The sequence below is a fragment of the Megalobrama amblycephala genome, linkage group LG24 (assembly GCF_018812025.1).
Source record: "Megalobrama amblycephala isolate DHTTF-2021 linkage group LG24, ASM1881202v1, whole genome shotgun sequence".
NCBI lineage: Eukaryota > Metazoa > Chordata > Actinopteri > Cypriniformes > Xenocyprididae > Megalobrama > Megalobrama amblycephala.
In genome coordinates, this window is record NC_063067.1 from 12996949 (window position 1) to 13015425 (window position 18477).

Genomic DNA, 18477 nt, shown 5'->3' on the forward strand with positions numbered 1-18477 from the left:
ACATTACTCTGAGAACTACGCCCACTGGAGGGGAACGTAATTGGTGACAGGATATGCTAAAAAATTATTATTATTATTTTTAACCATGTCAAAGGATTATTTCACCCTATGTGAACCTGAGAGGAGGAGATCAAATGTAGCCACAATTTACCCTTTCTGTTTTTTTAGTTTTTTTTTTTAGCTAGTTTGATGTACATCCCAGCTTTTAGGCATTTTTCTGTCTTTAGTTTCTAAGTAGAAATGACAAGGAGTCAGGTTCACGCAATACAAAGTCAATGGAGAAGGTTAGATCTGGTTAGATCCCCGCCCCCGGTGTGGGCGTGGCCTATATGTGCTCTGTCTCTATACACCCACCCCTGTAACAGTACCATTTAGCACTGTACATTTAAAAGTATTTACATATTAAATATTTGCCGTCTGTATATAGTGTTCCTGTGATGAAAGAGAACTTTGTTTCTGATCTTGACAAATATGATACTGGGATCATTCTTACAGTGCTTTTTAAAATGTTGTAAATTAAAATAATTAATTCAAGCAAATATTTCTATAAAATGGTATGCTATGATCGTGCGTTGACAATTTTCTTTTTATAACTTTATAACTTAAAGTTATATTATATTATAATTAATACTCCACTGCTAATAGTTGCTTATGTTTTTGTGCTTTTCCTTTCCCACCAAAATGATGTCATTTCCCAGAGGAAGGGTTTTATTAGTTAAAGGAATATAACAGGATAGAAAGTGATATTGTCATACATCGAGTTAATAACCAAGGTTCAAAATTATGAATCAGTGATTCGGTGATTCAGTGATTTCAACAGTTGGCATTTTGACATGCGATCCGAATCACTGATTTGAAACAAAAGATTCGAAGCAGTGTTCTGAAATCGGCCATCACTAGATATCGTTGAAAAGTCGTTATTTTGTTTTCTTGGCGCACAAAAAGTTTTCTCGTCACTTATAATATTAAGGTAGAACCACTGTAGTCACATGAACTGATTTAAATATTCAATGACATTGCTGTCTATATAGAGGCCTCACTGAGTCATCGGATTTAATCAAAAATATCTTAATTTGTGTTCCGAAGATGATTGAAAGTGTTACGGGAGTAGAACGACATGAGGGTGAGTAATAAATGGCAGAATTTTCATTTTTGGGTGAACTAACCCTTTAATATAGGGAACAGATAGTGTTAGGTAAGTTACTCTAAAAAAATAATTAATTACTAGCTACTAATTACATCTTCAACAGTGTAATTAGATTACAGTACTAATTACTCTCTCTATAAAGTGTTGGATTACTTATTACTTTATAAATCCCATATCAAACTCGATCAGTTGTCCAATACAATTACATCAGAAGTAACTGTAATTAAGTTACAGTAAAATTAAGAGTAATCCCTTACTTTTACCTTTTCAAAGGAAAAGTAATTAAATTACAGTAATTAGATTACTTAGTAATTAATTACACCCAACGCTGGAAACAGATGATTTAACTAAAACGATTTCCATCTTTATGTATTGTATTTTGTCATGTAGGCCTATGTGTTTGGAACATGAAAACATAATCCAGAAGTTTCCTGTTGTTATTGTTAGCAAACTGAATCTATTAAAAGTCATTTTTTGAAATCGAAAAAAAAAAAAAAAAAGCTGAAATAAAATATAAATGCATGAAATTTAAAAATGTTGCTTTGGCAACTAAAATAACTTTGAGGTACTAAAATTAAAACTGAAATAAAAATAAATCTAAATAGAAATATAAAAACAATTAAGAATAAAAGTGATAAAAGCACAAAAATACTAAAACTCAAACTAAAAAATATAAAATTAAAATATCGAATGCAATATTAGCATATAAATAAATATTGCTTATGTGACACATTGAGTCAGATATGGTATTCTTACACCTTTATTAAGTTGAGCTAATTCAAAAAGCAGACATTCAGCAACAGTTGAACATTGTAGCAGCGGGAATAGGCGAATAAACACTAAGTGGGTTTTTCTTGTTTTCTTATTTTAAACAAACTTCACACCATGCATTCAGCTCAAGAACACCCTATCGCAGGTGTGTGTTTATATTGTAAGAATAAACTTAAAATCACTGAGACTCTTCTCAGTGGCACCTTGCTTACCAGAGGCACAACTTGCTCTGGGGAAAATGTTTAATCTGCGGAATATTATTGAGTGAATTACGGTCACATGGAAGACACAACGAAAAATAAATTTAGTATCGTGTTTTTGATCAAAACAATAACACAACCAGAAAAACAAAGTGGAAAAAGGCTCCCAAAATAAATACGCAGGCCCTTTTTTATTCTCTTTATCTTTGTGTTTCATTGTTGATGCAGGTAAACCCTTTACAAATCAGAAAGTATTTCCATTTCACGGGAAAAAACACATTAAACAAGCTTTCATCTCACTCTTTAACCATTTACACACGGAAAACAATCGTCACACATTTGCATCGCATCACAGAACCAGTGTCAGGCCTTGCCTTTCTTACAAACTGCAAACAATTCATAGAACACCACTGCAAAAAGGTCCACAAAAAATAAAAAACAATGAGATTAGATTAGTTCACATTTGAGTGAATCTGTAACTCTTAGCCAATTTAGATCTTGAGTCAAAAAAAAACAAACAAACAAAATCACAAAGGGAAAAACAAATGCCATCAAAGGTCGTTTATGAAATAATTCCCAATCAGACTACCTGCAACATTTCAGATCAAAAGAGAACGGTGTGTTTATGTGTATTAGATGTTACAAAACCATTGTAGAATAAATGCGCATTAACTCGTCAGGCTACTCGTCACTTGTTTAGAAGAGAGTTATAACTGAATGAACCCACGCGGAGATCAGGAGCAGAAGTGGAGGTGAATGAGTGTGTATGCGAGCTGATAGAAGTTTTGGGAGCCTGGGCCCCGATTGAAAGGTGTCCCTTTGGAGTTGCGAATAGCTGGGTCCTGGTAGCGGACAGACTCCATGTTTAAGGAACACCTGCACTGGACAGAGCGGTCACGAGTCCATAAAGTGAGGTGCATAAATGTGTGCCATCAGGGCACAGAGTTCAACAGGTCCTGCAGGAAGGCGTCAGGGTCTGGGATTTCTGACAGAAGCCCTGGGAAGAGAGTCAGTTACAAGAGATTAATATTTCGTCTGTACAGCCACATTATTGACAGTTAAAGAACTTTGTGTTCAGCACATGGCAGAAAAGTGTCTGACCTACGACATCCAGGAACTCTGAGAAGGATTCAGCAGGCATGAGTTCATCCTGGAAAGACCTCAACACCCTTTCTGAAGCCTCATAGATAGGCATGTCATTGTGCCTTATGTACTCTGCGAGCGAGAAGGACCAGCCTCCTTCTGTGTTGCTGGTGGGCACTTTCTGTTGTAGGAACATAGAAGATAACATTAGATTTCATGGAAACACACACACACACACTTATTAGACATTATGCTTACAGGAGTCAGAGAGAGGGGAAAAACATTCTCATACCCTGAACATATCATAGATAAGATCCACCAGACCCCAGAAGAGAAGCGGTGAGCGGTAAACGGCATACTCCTTCACTGCTTTGTCAGTGAGCCTGAAATGATAAAAATGCAATTAAATCACTGCTTATCAAATCAGGAATAGCCATTAAAAAGAATAATTATTTAAATAAAAATGACATAAAATATATCAAATGTATGTGTAAACTTTTAATAAATATACATAAATTGTATAATTTATAAAAATATCTATAAAATATGTTTAAATTATATAATAGCAACAATAATGCTAAAAATAAAAATCTTCAATTCATTCATCAGATCAATATGACCAAAGTCACGAATGGCCATTAAAACAAACAAACAAAAAAACAACAACAACAACAACAACAACAACAACATAAAAATTCTACATTAGTACGGTCGATTCTGATTTTTACATGCTCTGCCAAAATATATAGATTAATCCATATTAAAGCTACAAAAGTTATTCAGTCAAAAGCTGAGAGTTATTTTATCTTTGTCTTTTGTTGTTTGATTAACATTAATGACAGACTGGTTTATTAGGTGGCTGTCACTTTAAGATATGAAGTGGATCTGACACTCATTCAATGTTCTCAACTCTTTACAGTCATTTAATACTTTTTAACTCATTTAAAGGGGAGCGGGGTTTAATGCTATTTCTTTATGCTATTTTCATGCTAAACATGGCCAAAGTTTCAATAAACGAGTTGGACGTATAACGGAGTATTTCTGTGCCAAAAATACGTATGGCCCTTTATTATGTAATAAAGGGCGAAATTCCTTATATGGGCACTTCTCCTGGAAGAGCACACGCGCACATCAACCAGAGCGAAAACACGCCCATCAACGTGCTTCGCTCGGCTTTACGGAAGTCGTCGGCAGCCCTGCACAGGACTTGCTCAAGAAAGATGTGTCACTTTGTTTTTAGACTATGAAATCAACAATGTCACCAAATAAGTGTGTTTTTGGTTGTTAGGGAAAGATAACCTTGCTTCCCAAAGAACCCAGCGTTAAGTGGAGCTGAGAGATTTGTGCTCACGCATTACATTGATGTGCTCTCGAGATTTGTTATTAAAATAACCATAGTAACTGATAGTTGCAATCACTTTTTTATTAAAATTAGTTTAAAATGAATGGAGAATATCTTGTGTTTTTCCGTGGCTGCTCGAGGATCGGCGCAAATGGTTTTATAAACAAGGCCCAGTTCAACGTTGGATTTACAGATAGTTTGAAACGAGTCGGAACCACAGGTGGTGAGTAAAACTGCACCAAATTAGGGCTGCACAACGATTAATCGTGATTAATCGTTTGCAAAATAAAAGTCTGTGTTTACGTAATATATGCGTTTGTTCTGTGTATAATAATTATGTATAAATTAATACACACACATACATGTATATATTTAAGAAAAATGTTATAGTTATATATAAATATTTATATTTAAATATAATATAAAATATATATATTTATTTATACATGCATATATTTCTTAAATGTATACACGTATGTGTGTGTATTTATATATACATAATTATTATACACAGAACAAACACATATATTACGTAAACACAGACTTTTATTTTGCAAACGATTAATCACGATTAATCGTGCAGCCCTACACCAAATGTCTGTTTTGTTGGCAATAGGCCTAAGTACATATAATGTAAACAACACGAACGTAGTGAATTCATAAATTCATTATTCATCATTCACTACACTCTATATTCATTATAGTGATTGAAAAGTTATCCAGGGATAATGCGATGGTGTATTGTGTGTGTTTAAATACATTTGTTCAGCTGACCATCAATAGCTTGCAGACGTTCGCTACACAAAAGTTGCGCGTGCTCGTCACTCTTTAGCTCCGCTCACATGACACGCCTCCAAGACTTTTCGGAGATATGAAGGATGCACTACTACTCTATAGGTACTCAAGATTAACATGTGATTGGCAGAAACGGTGTGTGATACCCCCCTTTAGGATACTCGCCAATAACGGGCATTTCAAAAATTGTGTGCATTTCTGTCAGTTCAAGCGCAAAAGAGAACTCAATACGGTACTGGGACGCTGTCTGGAGCAGAGGTTGCGTTAGACTTTTTTGATGGACAGGGTTGTAAAATTCTGTCAATCTATTATTATCCGTCATTTTAATCTTCACATTTTAATGAGAAAACATTTAATAGCTTTTGTTTTTGTTCACATATATTAATTATATAATTAATATAATTAATAATATATAATTATAATACATATGTTTTTTTTAATTATAATAATAATGTTTAGATATAATAAAAGTGGAAAACTTTACAAACAATAATACATAGGCCTAAAACAATCTGACACACCCAGTCCAAGCCATGCCTGATATAATCTTGCATCAATCCTCTAGGCATACTATAGTCTTGCTTTAAGCCAACATAAGCAGTTTGACTAAGCACAAAACACTTGCCAAATCCAAAAATAGACACCTAAGCATGTAAAGCACAGCACACGCTTGTACAAGCTCTTAAATGTTCAAGCTCTGACATGTGCAGAGTCATCGTTTGTTCCCTTACTTGTTAGCACCCCCTGGTGAGACCTTGCGGGCATGAGATGTGACCAGCAGCCTACGCAGGAAGTCAACACGAGTAGTCCTCCAGCGCTCGGGTGGGAGGATGTGCATGGCCAATATAGTGAAGTAGTGCGGCCCATCAACCTCGTACGAAGTCTCCACCCACTTCTCACAAGGCTGCTCCAAGAAACTCTGTAGATTCTTCTCCTCTCGTGATGTGGCCCTTGTTCTATGGAGGAAGTCAGAAGAAAAATCTTCAAAACTGTAACATCTCAAAATGCATTGGAATTGAAATCTCATCTTTTATAAACGTACGTGTTGAGGACGTAAAGAACTGTGTGAATGATGTAAGGGATGAGGTGGATGTTGCTTTCGCGGCCTCCTCCCCCTGTGTCCACGCTAAAGGATTGCTCCATTGCAAAGCGCAGGAACAGCAGCTTGGTATCATGAATGTTGAGCTGGTATGTCGGTTCCCTTTGCCCTGTGCACTCTTGCAGATATGTGTTGTGCCTGTAACACAATACAAAATGTGGTAATATTCTTGTAGCTATTCAGGAGTACATCTTAGTACTAATTGGATGCAAGCATGATGTACCTTGCCAGGCAGGTGGCAAAGGCAGATTCGGGTACGTGTGGCCCCCATACTGGTAGGAGCCCATTGCACTTTGTGTTGGCGTTCTGTAGTGCCGCACTTTCCCATTCCTCACGCCCTCTGGCAAGCCTGATTCAGACATACAGAGAGAAAATTATAAAACAAGCGAGACGACAAAAACTTCCTTGATCAAATCCATTGCATTCACAGCAATTTCACGCACCTGACAGCAGCAAGGTGACAGTCATAGTGGACTATGTTAAAGTGTGAGACAGTGCTGTAACCCTGCTGCTTGCGGGGTTTGTTCTCAAACTCCTCAAGGGCCACACGCTTCGTAAATGTGTAGATGCCCAGAACTTTGGTAGGCTGTGGAGGACAAAATATGAAGAGGCTGAACATCACAACAACCTCCAGTAAAATGGAAAGTAATTAGTAGGAAAACAGACCTGGAACTTATAGCCCTCTCTACAAATACAGCAAGTCAACCCAGGTTCTTCTATGAGCTCCTCCATCTGTTTAAGCAGGGATGTCTTAGTCACCACCTGACCCTTCTCATTGGTCTGAAACAAAAGCAAAAAATGAAAATATTTCAATTCAAATAATTTTTTTCTGGTGTAAACATCAAGCTTCTATCGATATATGCAACTCACTGTCATTCCCAATGTGCCGAGAGCTTTCTGCCTCATCGCCATGGCCATACGTTTCTTCTCCGCTCGAGTCTCCCTTCGAGCAGCGTCGATCTTCAGGTTAACCTCGGCGTGCTCCCTTAGAGCCTCCAGAAGATTCTCTGCTAAAGTGCCGATACCCTCGTCACTGGACACCTGCTCTAGCTTGTGCAAATTGGTTATTGAATCTGTTCCGATTAGCATCTATAAGAAGAAGAGATGGTTTAGTTCATTTTTGTTGTGTGCGTAAAGGGATACTGCATGAAATAAACCTCAAACTAGTGGTAAATGTATTACCTGTGTAGGGGGGTGTTGGGTGGCCAGACCACGCAGCAGTCTAAGGATGAACGGAAGGGCTGGTCGAGCAAGGAATTTCTTCCAAATGTCTGCATCCAGGCTACAAAATAATATGTATAGTCAGGATAAGCACTCTGTAAACTGTAATGTTTATATATATATATATATATTAGTTCAAAAATAGTAAGATTATTTGTAGATCATATAAAAAAAAAAAAAAAAAAAAAAAAAAAAAAAAAAATTATATATATATATATATATATATATTATATATATATATATATATATATATATATATATATATATATATATATATATATATATATATAGAGTATAAATTAATTAATAAAATATGTATCTATAAAAAGGTATTTCAGAATATGGTAAATATACTGTATTATATAAATACATATGCTAATTATAAATAAATTATTAACATATAATTTTCCCCCGTATTTAACGCACCATATATAGGGTGCGTTAAATATGTTAATAATTTGAATGTGTTATTTTTTTCATAATTTATCGCACCAAATGAACGTGTTAAAACGACAGAACTAACATATAAACACATCTATAAAAAAATATTTTTGGATATGGATAAAAGATATGTATTATACAGTATGTATGTATAATACAGTATAACACTATTTATTATAAATATCAAAATACCATATTGTATTTATAATATTATAAATAATATTATGGTTAATATATTAAACATATAATATTATAAATAAATATTATTAACATATTATATTTAGAAATTTCATACTTCTTAGCACAGGGGATATGTTTCTTCATATAGTCCAGAGCACTCTGGGTAATGCCCTTCTGTAAGATGAGGTCTTTCAGTTGATGGCCATTACTATTGTTCTTGATTCCAGCAGCTATTTTACAGAAGCAGTCCAGGAACACCTTGTCATCTGCACTGTGCTCCTCATCATACCTGAATGCGAAAACAAATGATGTTAAAAGCAGCAAACATTCTCCACTGCTTCAAGGAGAAGTCAGAGTTCTAGGTTATAGAGATGAACAAACTCCATACTTATCAAAGTTGCAGCAGGGTTTAAAGCGCTCGACCAGGATGTGCATCTTCTCCAGTTCACCAAAGGACAGGTAAGGGATGATGCGGAGCAGCCCTTGTAGGACACTGGGATTTGAACGCACAAACAACGTGTTTATCTGGTCCAGGAGCATCACCAGCTGGTCCTTATCACCCGTCAGCAGCAGGTTACCCTAGAGGAGAAAGACAAAGATCTGAAAACAACTGTTTTTCACTTTAATTTTGTTGTAATATTCATTGCATAAATCAAAATGTCTTGCTGACCTTGTCTTCAGACACAGTCTCAGCATTTGCCTCATCCAGGATGATCTCCATAATACTAAGAACCTGCTCTGCTATGGATGCTCCTCCACTGTCCTTGCTCTCCTGCTCTGCCACCAATGCCTGAAACACAACATCCAATTACAAACATCCTCTTAAATATTACATGTTATCTCATAAGCTCTATTGATATTTCCTTTGGTATGTTGCTTACCAGATTCAGCGTGCCCAACATAACATTCAGAGTGTTCATCTCTGGTTTCACCAGCTGCTGTCTGTTGATTTTCACTTTCACACAGTAACTAAATAACTTGAGAAGAACCTATAAAGTAAAACACAATCATTAGAATTGTCTCTGAGGAATCTGTAGAAAGTGATGAATTAGAGAAGTGAACTTCATACTCACGGTGAGAAGGTGCCTGCCCTGTTTGAAATCTTTGATTCCAGAGAGCCTGTTCAACATGCACTCTAGACCCCCACACTGCGCCATCACTCCAGCCATCTTATATACCTCCTCATCATCCTCCTCTTCATCTGCAAAGAGAGAACACACCAATTACAAATAAGAAACGAGTTAAACTAGAGGAAAAGAAAACTGACAGCAATGTTAAGAAAGAGAAAAACACAACACGTACCTGTAGTTGAGTCCAAAGACTCAATGAACTCCTCTGTTGCATCTCCCAGAAGCCCCCTCATTCTGTAGATGATCCTCATTGGCTCACCCTTTATTGAAAGATTTTTTATTTTAGAAAGATTATTTAATTTTAAACCATGGTTGATAAACAAAAATAAAATAAAAATTAGTATCTTTAGCTCACCTCATTAGTGGGGCACCAAACCCTCTTATAGACCTCAGCAACAGACAGATCCAGACTAATGATCTTGTTATTGACAAGGAGCTGCAAAGAAGTCATATAATAAATGTTTAAATAAAAATATTTATCTTTACCTATGCTTTATCATGTAAAAATCTTGTTTTCTTTCCTGCATGTTTCTGGTTGCACCACTTAGTTGGGCATGCCACATTTTTCATATATTTTTGAAATTTAATAGCAGCCCATATATAAACAAGGTTGATAAGACTTTCTAAAATGTTTTTGAAGTACAAAAAAAAAAACTGTAAAATTGTGACATCATTAAAATGTAATGTAATATAACTTTTATACAGGATTCTTTGATAAATAGAAAGTTCAAATGAACAACATTTATTTGAAATAAATTATAACATTATATAAATCTCTTTACTTTTTACTTACTAATCACTTTTGATCAATTTAATTCATCCTTGCTGAAAGTATTCTTCTTAAAGGCACAATATGTAATTTTTTTGCCTCTAGTGGTTGCTTATTCAAAACAAAGGCATAGCTTGATGACACCTTGATTTCACAGAATCATGGGAGGTTTACAGCCTTATATTTACAGCAGGTCAATATAAGAGAAGAGAAGCTTGAGTTTGTTGCTATATTTGTTTAAACCGCTAAAGGCGTCTAAGCTTACGCTACTCCTATATCTTGCTTGTTTCGGGATCACTCATTTGGCGTAAGTCGACTTGCGCAGTATGCATATGGTCGTCTAGCGAAAGCTAGTTATTTTACTTATTTTACCCATCGCTTCACTTCAGAAGGCCTTTATTAACCCTCTGGAGCTGTATGGATTATATGGATGGATGCATTTATTTTGGGCTTCAAAACATGTCCCAAATTCACTAGGGCTGGGCGATATATCGCATGCGATTGTCACGCGCATTTCGTCAGTAAAGCCGGTTCCCTGATTACCGCTAAATTGCCATCACCTGCTTTCAAATGGAGCGGCATTTAATAGACAGAGCCGTACATCACTGACAAGCTACGCAATATCGCGTTCATTATCGAAGGCGATTCATCTGCGATAATGAATGCGATATTGCGTAGCTTGTCAGTGATCTACGGTTCTTTATATTAAATGCCGCTCCATTTGAAAGCAGGTGATGGCGATTTAGCGGTAATCAGGGAACCGGCTTTACTGACGAAATGCGCGTGACAATCGCATGCGATATATCACCCAGCCCTAATATTCACTACCATTATAATGCTTGGAAGAGCCAGGATATTTTTAAATATATCTCTGATTGACTGAAAGAAGATAGTCATATACACCTAGGATGGATTTAGAGTGAGTAAATCATGGGATAATTTTCATTTTTAGGTGAACTATTCCTTTAATAAACTTATTTCTTTTTTTAGAATGATTTAAAAATACAAATAATGCAAAAAAAGGCTAAGCAAATTATTTGAACTGAAGCCCCAAGACAAATGACTGTTGCAGATTACGTACCTCCATGCCACTGTCGTCTTCCAGTAGTGCCACAAGATCGCAATCCTGGCAGATTTTGTTCTTGATATCCCTCATGAGAGGGCCAATGCCTGGTTCATTACTGCTATATGGGTTTCCTGGCATACGGCCCTGCAGGAAGTCCTCCTGCTGTGGGTCCTTCTCCAGCGTAACAAAGAACTCTGTCACCTCATTCTCCTCCTTCACAGACACAGATGAGAGAAATTTAATTTTCCCAAGATCATTTTTCCAAAAGCTATAACTGAATGTCAATGAGCTGAAGTCTACTCACTGGATAAATGATGCTACACAACCTCTCGAAGATGAAGACAGGGGTGCGATAATCATCCAGATTGTACCGCTTTGCAGTTTCTATGCACACAGCCATGAAAGCTTTGGTCTCCGACTCCGTTCCTACAAAAGAAGACGCATTGAGCCGATTTTGTCTCTAACAATGCAGCAACATCAGAGAAGACCTGAAGGTGAAGGCTGGAACCTGTAGTCATATCTTCCAACATCTCCAGCAGCATGTCCTGGGTCTCATCAATCAGTTTAGTTCTCTGGACCACCAGCTTTCTCAAGCACAAGTAGCCGTTCAAGACTGTGCCGACCAACCGACTCTTAAAGTGACGCTTAATGGACTCCACCTCCACAAATGAGGACAGCAGGCCTGTATGAAAACAGAAACGGTTAAAAAAGAGCCACAAGAAGTTTCAGATTAAGGAGTTTAACTTTATTGATCCTGATCAAATAGGACACAGAAACTAAAATTCACCTGTTAAGCTCTTGAGGGCATATCCCTGCTGTAAGTCTGTGCTCAGTGTGGCCTCTTCAAGGGCGAGAAGATGAGCAATTTCCTGAAAAACACCACACAAGTTGAGGTTAATGGAAACGACACATCCTCACTATATAACACTATAGAATTTACAGTTTCTGATGATACCTTGGTGATGAGGTTGCCGATGTATGGCAGCACACCACGGGCAGCCAGGTAAACCTTCCAGTGAGCAGGTTTGATAAGCTTCTGGTACAAAGCCAGGTATTCTGCAGCACACTCTCCCGCGATGCTTAGCTCATCCAGATAACTGAAAAACAAACAACAAAAATATTCAGTCCAGTAAAAATGGCTCCTAAATCTGACTCGCTTCAGTCTATTGTAAAAATATTGGGCCAAAAAGGATTATTTTGTTCATCCATATGATTTGTACCTTGTTAGAAGGTCCAGAACCTGCTGCTTGCGGCTAGGGATTGTTGTTAGAGCTTCGACAATGGTGCAAGCCGCCTGTCTCGCAGCCTGGGTGGCTGGGGTGAAGAGCACCTACGAGAGGGGTCAGATTACATTAGAGCACATTAATGGAGAATACAATCAGACACTCTAGAGACCTTTGAGGGAGCATTTACCTGTCTCAGCCAGTTATTATGGCCCAGTTTGAGCAGGCGAGGGAACAGGCCTTCCGATCTGGACCTCATGAACTGCTTCCACTTCCACACATACTTCTCCATCAAGTACTGCCTCCTGATCTCAGCCTTATTCAAGGGTTTAGAGACAGTTTCCTGACCTGAGAAAGACGAGAGTGAAGAATCAAGTAAAGGATTTCATGCAAATGACCCACAGCATTGCTGATGCAGAATTTGGACATTTACATCTAGCAGGAAGGCACTTTTTCCAGGCTTCATAAGATGCCTTTGGGTCTTTTTTGAGCCAGAGCTGGGCCTGTGCGTGGATCTCGTTGTTATATGGCTTGACTGTAGTCAGGGATTCGACAGCAGTATCCTGTTAAAGAGTACATCAAGTAAGTGCATCGGAACGTATCGATCAATACATCATCAGTAATATGCGTCTGTTGTACCTTGTTTTTCTTGCTGGTGGGGGCAGGAGGTTTTATGAGTTTTTGCAGGATCCTCAGGCACATCAGTGTAATGTTTTCCACCACAACAGGGGTCTTTATATTCACCGCCATCAAGAATAGACTCAGGGCTGAAAATGAACGAAGAGGCATGAGAGTAGGGAAGCACCGATATAAAAATTCTGGCCAACACAGTTAAGCTGATAACTATATATTAAGAAAAAACATCTGGAGATTATATTATTGTGGAAAATAGCACTACATCTTGAGGAGATTATATATATATATATATATATATATATATATATATATATATATAGGGTCTGAAAATCCAACACAGGACTCACCACAGCGAAGTCTGAGCTCCCAGCATCCTCCCTCCTTAGCAATGGAGTCTGTAAGAAGCAGCATTTCATACTGCAAACTACTGACCTGAATGAGAGATGAAGACAACTGTAAGAACTAAAGGGTCAAGTAAGTACTAAAGATCTACCACATGCATCAAAAATAGTTGTTCTCAATAATTAGATGTGATCTTTAAAATGTGCTATGTAATAAAGACAGACAAATACCAGATCAGGGTTGGCCCAGTGTCCTTTAAGGGCAGCTGACACCTTGGCAATAATGAGGTCATTCATCTGTTGCGTGGCCTCTGGGTGATCTCTGCAAAATACATTGACATAAAAGTAGTTAACAAATACCATAAGCTATTCTCTTCAAAGATGTGCATATATGTGAGTATATATACCTAGTGAGCAAACAGACGAGCTGGCGGACCTCCTCCCTCATGGCTCCAGTGCCGCGGCGCAGATTGTACTCAAACAGCTCTCGGATGAGGCCCTGCAGTACCAGGATCTGCCTGATGGCAGTGTTGGTCGCCAGTGCACGCAGTAGGGTGATGCAGTGACCTGTAACTGCGGACGCGCAGCCGTAGCACTTGGTGGAGGATGTGTGTCCGCAGCCCAGCACAGAAAGGGCTCGGTACTGGCTGGCTGTGAAGGTGGGTTGGGTGGATGTGCGGGATGATTTGGTAGCTGCTTCCCGCTGCTGCAGGTCATACTCCAGCAGCTCCTTACGCGACGCAAGCACTTTCTGAATGAGTAATAAAAACAGAGACTCTACAAAAACCATTTTATAATAAAAACTAATAATAATATTAATAATTATTATGTACATATTAATATTATTTAACAAATATGCTATTAAACATTTAATTATATTTATAATAAATTATCATCAATGCTAGCTGCAAATTAAATTATTGAATTAATAATTAAATAAAATTATTAGCACTATTAAGATTATGATAATAAAATTAATGAGTTCAAAGTATTTTTATTATTTTAAAATTAAATATTTACATCAATTATTTAACTTTAATAGCATATTAGTTGCTACTGAAAATTGTATCACAAAATTTCTCTGGTATTGTTCTTATCTACCCTTCTGGTGTGCGTTTCCCAAAGCCAACTGTGTCGTTACCAACACAACACAACAGAACTTGTGACCATAGTTGGCAAACGATGCTTTTGGGATGCTGGTACAGTAACAGCTCTATTTATCTCTAACCTGGATGATTTTGGAGAGCTCATCGAATGAAGTCTTGCAGTCTCCGCTGTATTCCTGTGCCAGCTGCTGAATGTACCGGTTGACACTGGCAGTGGACGTGCCCAGACCAGCACCTGCTCCTGTATCATCCTGAGAAGAATCATGAAAACATGAATGACGCACCCAAAACTCTTTTGTGTAATTCAAAAGGAAAAGTCATTGATCTGTCTGACACTGATCAATGCTGACAGACAGACCTGTGGTTTCTCAGGTGCAGCCTCATTCACTTTGGACAGCAGACTCTCCAGCTGTGGCCGGTGGCCCATGAGCTGGTGGTAAACACGGTCAGCCTTGTCGAGTAGAGTGTTGATGTTGGTCACGGCCTGGACACAATGAATCAGTAACAAATGATTTAGTAAGAGGACTTACAAGATGCAGTCTCAGCATATATTTGTTTATTTAGACTACTAATTTTTACATTACACAATCTATATAAATGGATATTTATGCCTGCCATACCTTTTTCCTATCTTCTTCATTTTCTATAGGATCCACAGCACAGCAGGGTTTTGCATACAGCATGAAGTCAAAGCGTGCATATTTACAGAAACCACAGGCATTGCACAGGAACGGGTCCTTTTCGTCATAATTAATGGACCTGGAAAATTCAAAACAGACAATTACAACTATTCTGTCAGTTTCTTGGGTCTTTGTACAATATTCATTCACAAGCAAATCTCAACATCCAGCCCCTCCGTACCTGCACTTATGACACTGATACACGTTCTCTCCACAGTTGCCGCAAACTCCCGGGTTGGCAGGGACAGAGGCGCTGCAGCGAGGACACTGCAGGGTCTCTGAAGACGCCTGGTAGTTCTCATAGAAATCAGAGAATTCGATCATCAGGTTGGAGGCCACGATGGGGAGAGGGAGGTCGATCTTCACTTCAGTTTGGCCTGGGGTCAGCTGCACCTTCTTAGCTTTGTGCCAGCGAGCAGGTCTGTGCACACAAATTTCAAATTATTTTAATGTATCAACCACCGTCTACAAATACTGTCAGAAAAAATTTGAATTTTTTTTAAACTTAAGATTCTGATTTGCACGCTCACTTGTTCTTCAGCTCTACGATTGCCTGTACGGTCCTGTTGTTGTAGTAGAGGTTGATTGTGCGAACCATCTTGGTTCTCTTGAGATCGCCAATCTTCACGGTGACTTTGCTGATAGTGTGGCTGCCAATCAACTTCACCACTTGCTGAGTTGTAGTGTAACGGGTGTCCACTTTGATAGATGAGAGTTTGATGTTCTAATAGCACAGGGAATAAATTAGGCCAACATTTAGACCTACAACAACTAAAACAAGCATTTAAATGTGACATGTCATGAACATCACTCACAGAGAAGGGCACTTCAGGATTGTTGCACACCAAGCAGGGATCACTCTCCAGGTAAAATCCATCAAATTCCACCAGTCCAGACAGGGTGCTGAGAAGATAAGTGTGAAGAGATAAAAAATTCAGGGATGTTCTCAAATCTGTGACCCAAAATATCTTCCAATGAGAACATGCTGGGAACACTTACTTGTATATGTTTGAATTAGGATGATTGGTCAGGATGTGGTTTTGTGCTCTCAAAATTTCTACAGCTTTTTGAGAGTATTCCTTCAGCTGGAAATGCAAAACAATCACAACATTTTAAATCGGTTTAATAACTAACCTACTACAAACTACACTACTGTTCAAAAGTTCAAAAAGTATAATCAAATTCTATCATCATCTTAAAAAAAACAATCACATATTTGAGAATGACTACCTTCTTTTCCGTCTGAGGTGTTTTGAGGGAGAAATATCCGAGCAGGTCGACAAACTGAGCTGCTTTACGTCCATAAGCAGGTAGTTCTGGCCAAATGGCCCACATGAGGTCGAGCAGCAACTCCTGCTGGGATTTGTTTGAGTTCCTGAAAGATAAATGTTCAGTTTGATTTAACATCATCTTGCTACTGGGGTACCTCAGGGCTCAGTGCTTGGACCACTTCTCTTCTCCATCTACATGTCATCACTAGGATCTGTCATTCAGCAACATGGTTTTCCCTATCACTGCTATGCTGATGACACACAACTCTACCTCTCATTCCAACCAGATGATCCGATGGTTGCTGCTCACGTCGCAGCCTGCCTGACAGCCATTACTGCCTGGATGAAGGACGACCTCCTTCAACTCAACCTTGCAAAAACAGATCTGCTTGTGGTCGGTGCCAACCCAACACTTCATCACAACCTCTCCAATGAACTAGGCTCATCAACCAGAACTCCTTCCAGGACAGCCAGGAACCTTGGAGTTGTGATGTATGATCATTTAAGCTTCACAGATCATATTACTACAACGGCCTGGTCCTGCAGATTTGCCTTATACAACATTAGGAAGATTAGACCCTTCCTATCGAAGCATTCCATACAAATTCTCATCCAAGCTCTTGTTCTATCCAGACTGGACTATTGTAAAGCTCTTTTGGCAGGCCTTTCAGCATGCACTGTCAAGCCTCTACAACTGATCCAGAATACGGCAGCAAGAGTGGTCTTTAACGTGCCGAAGAGAGCGCACGTCACACCTTTCTTCACCAGTTTGCACTGGCTACCAATAGCCACTCGCATCAAATTCAAGGCTCTGATGTTTGCCTACAAGACAACCGCTAGCTCTGCACCACTACATCTTAACTTACTACTTAAGACTTACGTGATCTCCAGAAGCTTGCATTCTACAAGTGAACGGCGCCTTTTGGTGCCATCCCAAAGAGTAACAAAATCACTCTCATGGACCTTTTCCTTGTCTGTTCCCAGCTGGTGGAATGAACTGCCTAGCTCACTCCGACCAGTCTTTAGCCATTTTCAAAAAACTGCTAAAGACATCTTTTTCATCAACACTTGACCCAGTAATATTAGCACTTTTTCCTTTTTCTATTCCATCTCTATTTATTTAAAAAACTATGTGCACTTTGCTGGAATAACTAGGGCTTGACATAGCACTTGCATACTGTTGCACTCATGATGACTTGATTGCTTCTATTGTTCTCATTTGTAAGTCGCTGTAACCCCTCACCCAGGTCCTACTCGCACCACTCTGCGCGGGCCTCGAACCTGGGTCTCTTAACAAGGAGGCTAAAAGCTGCAACCTCTAGCATCAGTTGCCAGAGCATCTCTTGAGATCAGAGGAGTGAGGTTTACTCGCACAGCGACTAATAGCTGGCCTCCGTTACACTCACCCCCCTAAACCTCACTCCCATCCGGGTCATGGCACGAATGTAGCCCCTCCAATTCCCACCTGGTCGCTCCAAGCAGGACGCGAACCCCAGGCCCATCCACATGGGAGTCGGACGCTCTAACAAGGAGGCTTAAAGGCTGCAACCTCTAGCGTCAGTTGCCAGAGCATCTCTTGAGATCAGAGGAGTGAGGTTTACTCGCACAGCGACTACTAGCTGGCCTCCGTTACATCGCTTTGGATAAAAGCGTCTGCTAAATGATTAAATGTAAACGTAACATGATGGTTCAAGCTCAAAGCATTGCACACAAGGGAGTGCATTTAGAGAAAGTTCTTGCTTCTAAGTACCTGTAGATATGCAGCGTGAGGCAGTGAGCTTGCCAGCGCACAGATGAAGAGTTGGACTCGAGCAGGAAGCAACGCAAGAACTGAATAAGAGTCTCCTTATCCGCAAATTTGTTGAGCTGACTAACCAGAGCCGTACACAACTGATCTTCCTGACTGCCAGCTCCATCTCCTGCAGGAAACACAACATGAACATTGAGAAAAGTGTCATGGAATCGTTCTGATTATT

General features: G+C 38.9%; 1 protein-coding gene across 1 annotated transcript in view; it reads right to left on the bottom strand.

Moving 5' to 3' along the window:
* Positions 1-1891: 1891 nt before the first annotated feature.
* Positions 1892-18477, bottom strand: part of ubr4 (ubiquitin protein ligase E3 component n-recognin 4) — a 57664-nt gene continuing 41078 nt past the window's right edge. The window contains 38 exon segments of the mRNA XM_048177690.1: positions 1892-3115; positions 3220-3382; positions 3494-3584; positions 6070-6294; positions 6381-6575; positions 6661-6786; positions 6881-7023; positions 7104-7217; positions 7308-7526; positions 7620-7719; positions 8395-8568; positions 8668-8858; positions 8950-9069; positions 9161-9268; positions 9353-9480; positions 9582-9669; positions 9765-9845; positions 11260-11457; positions 11549-11670; positions 11753-11926; positions 12032-12113; positions 12200-12341; positions 12465-12574; positions 12658-12815; positions 12901-13030; positions 13107-13234; positions 13451-13535; positions 13676-13766; positions 13852-14195; positions 14673-14801; positions 14909-15034; positions 15171-15309; positions 15412-15651; positions 15761-15954; positions 16046-16133; positions 16230-16315; positions 16461-16605; positions 18252-18420. Coding sequence (XP_048033647.1) covers positions 3051-3115; positions 3220-3382; positions 3494-3584; positions 6070-6294; positions 6381-6575; positions 6661-6786; positions 6881-7023; positions 7104-7217; positions 7308-7526; positions 7620-7719; positions 8395-8568; positions 8668-8858; positions 8950-9069; positions 9161-9268; positions 9353-9480; positions 9582-9669; positions 9765-9845; positions 11260-11457; positions 11549-11670; positions 11753-11926; positions 12032-12113; positions 12200-12341; positions 12465-12574; positions 12658-12815; positions 12901-13030; positions 13107-13234; positions 13451-13535; positions 13676-13766; positions 13852-14195; positions 14673-14801; positions 14909-15034; positions 15171-15309; positions 15412-15651; positions 15761-15954; positions 16046-16133; positions 16230-16315; positions 16461-16605; positions 18252-18420 — 5411 coding nt within the window. The 3' untranslated portion in view covers positions 1892-3050.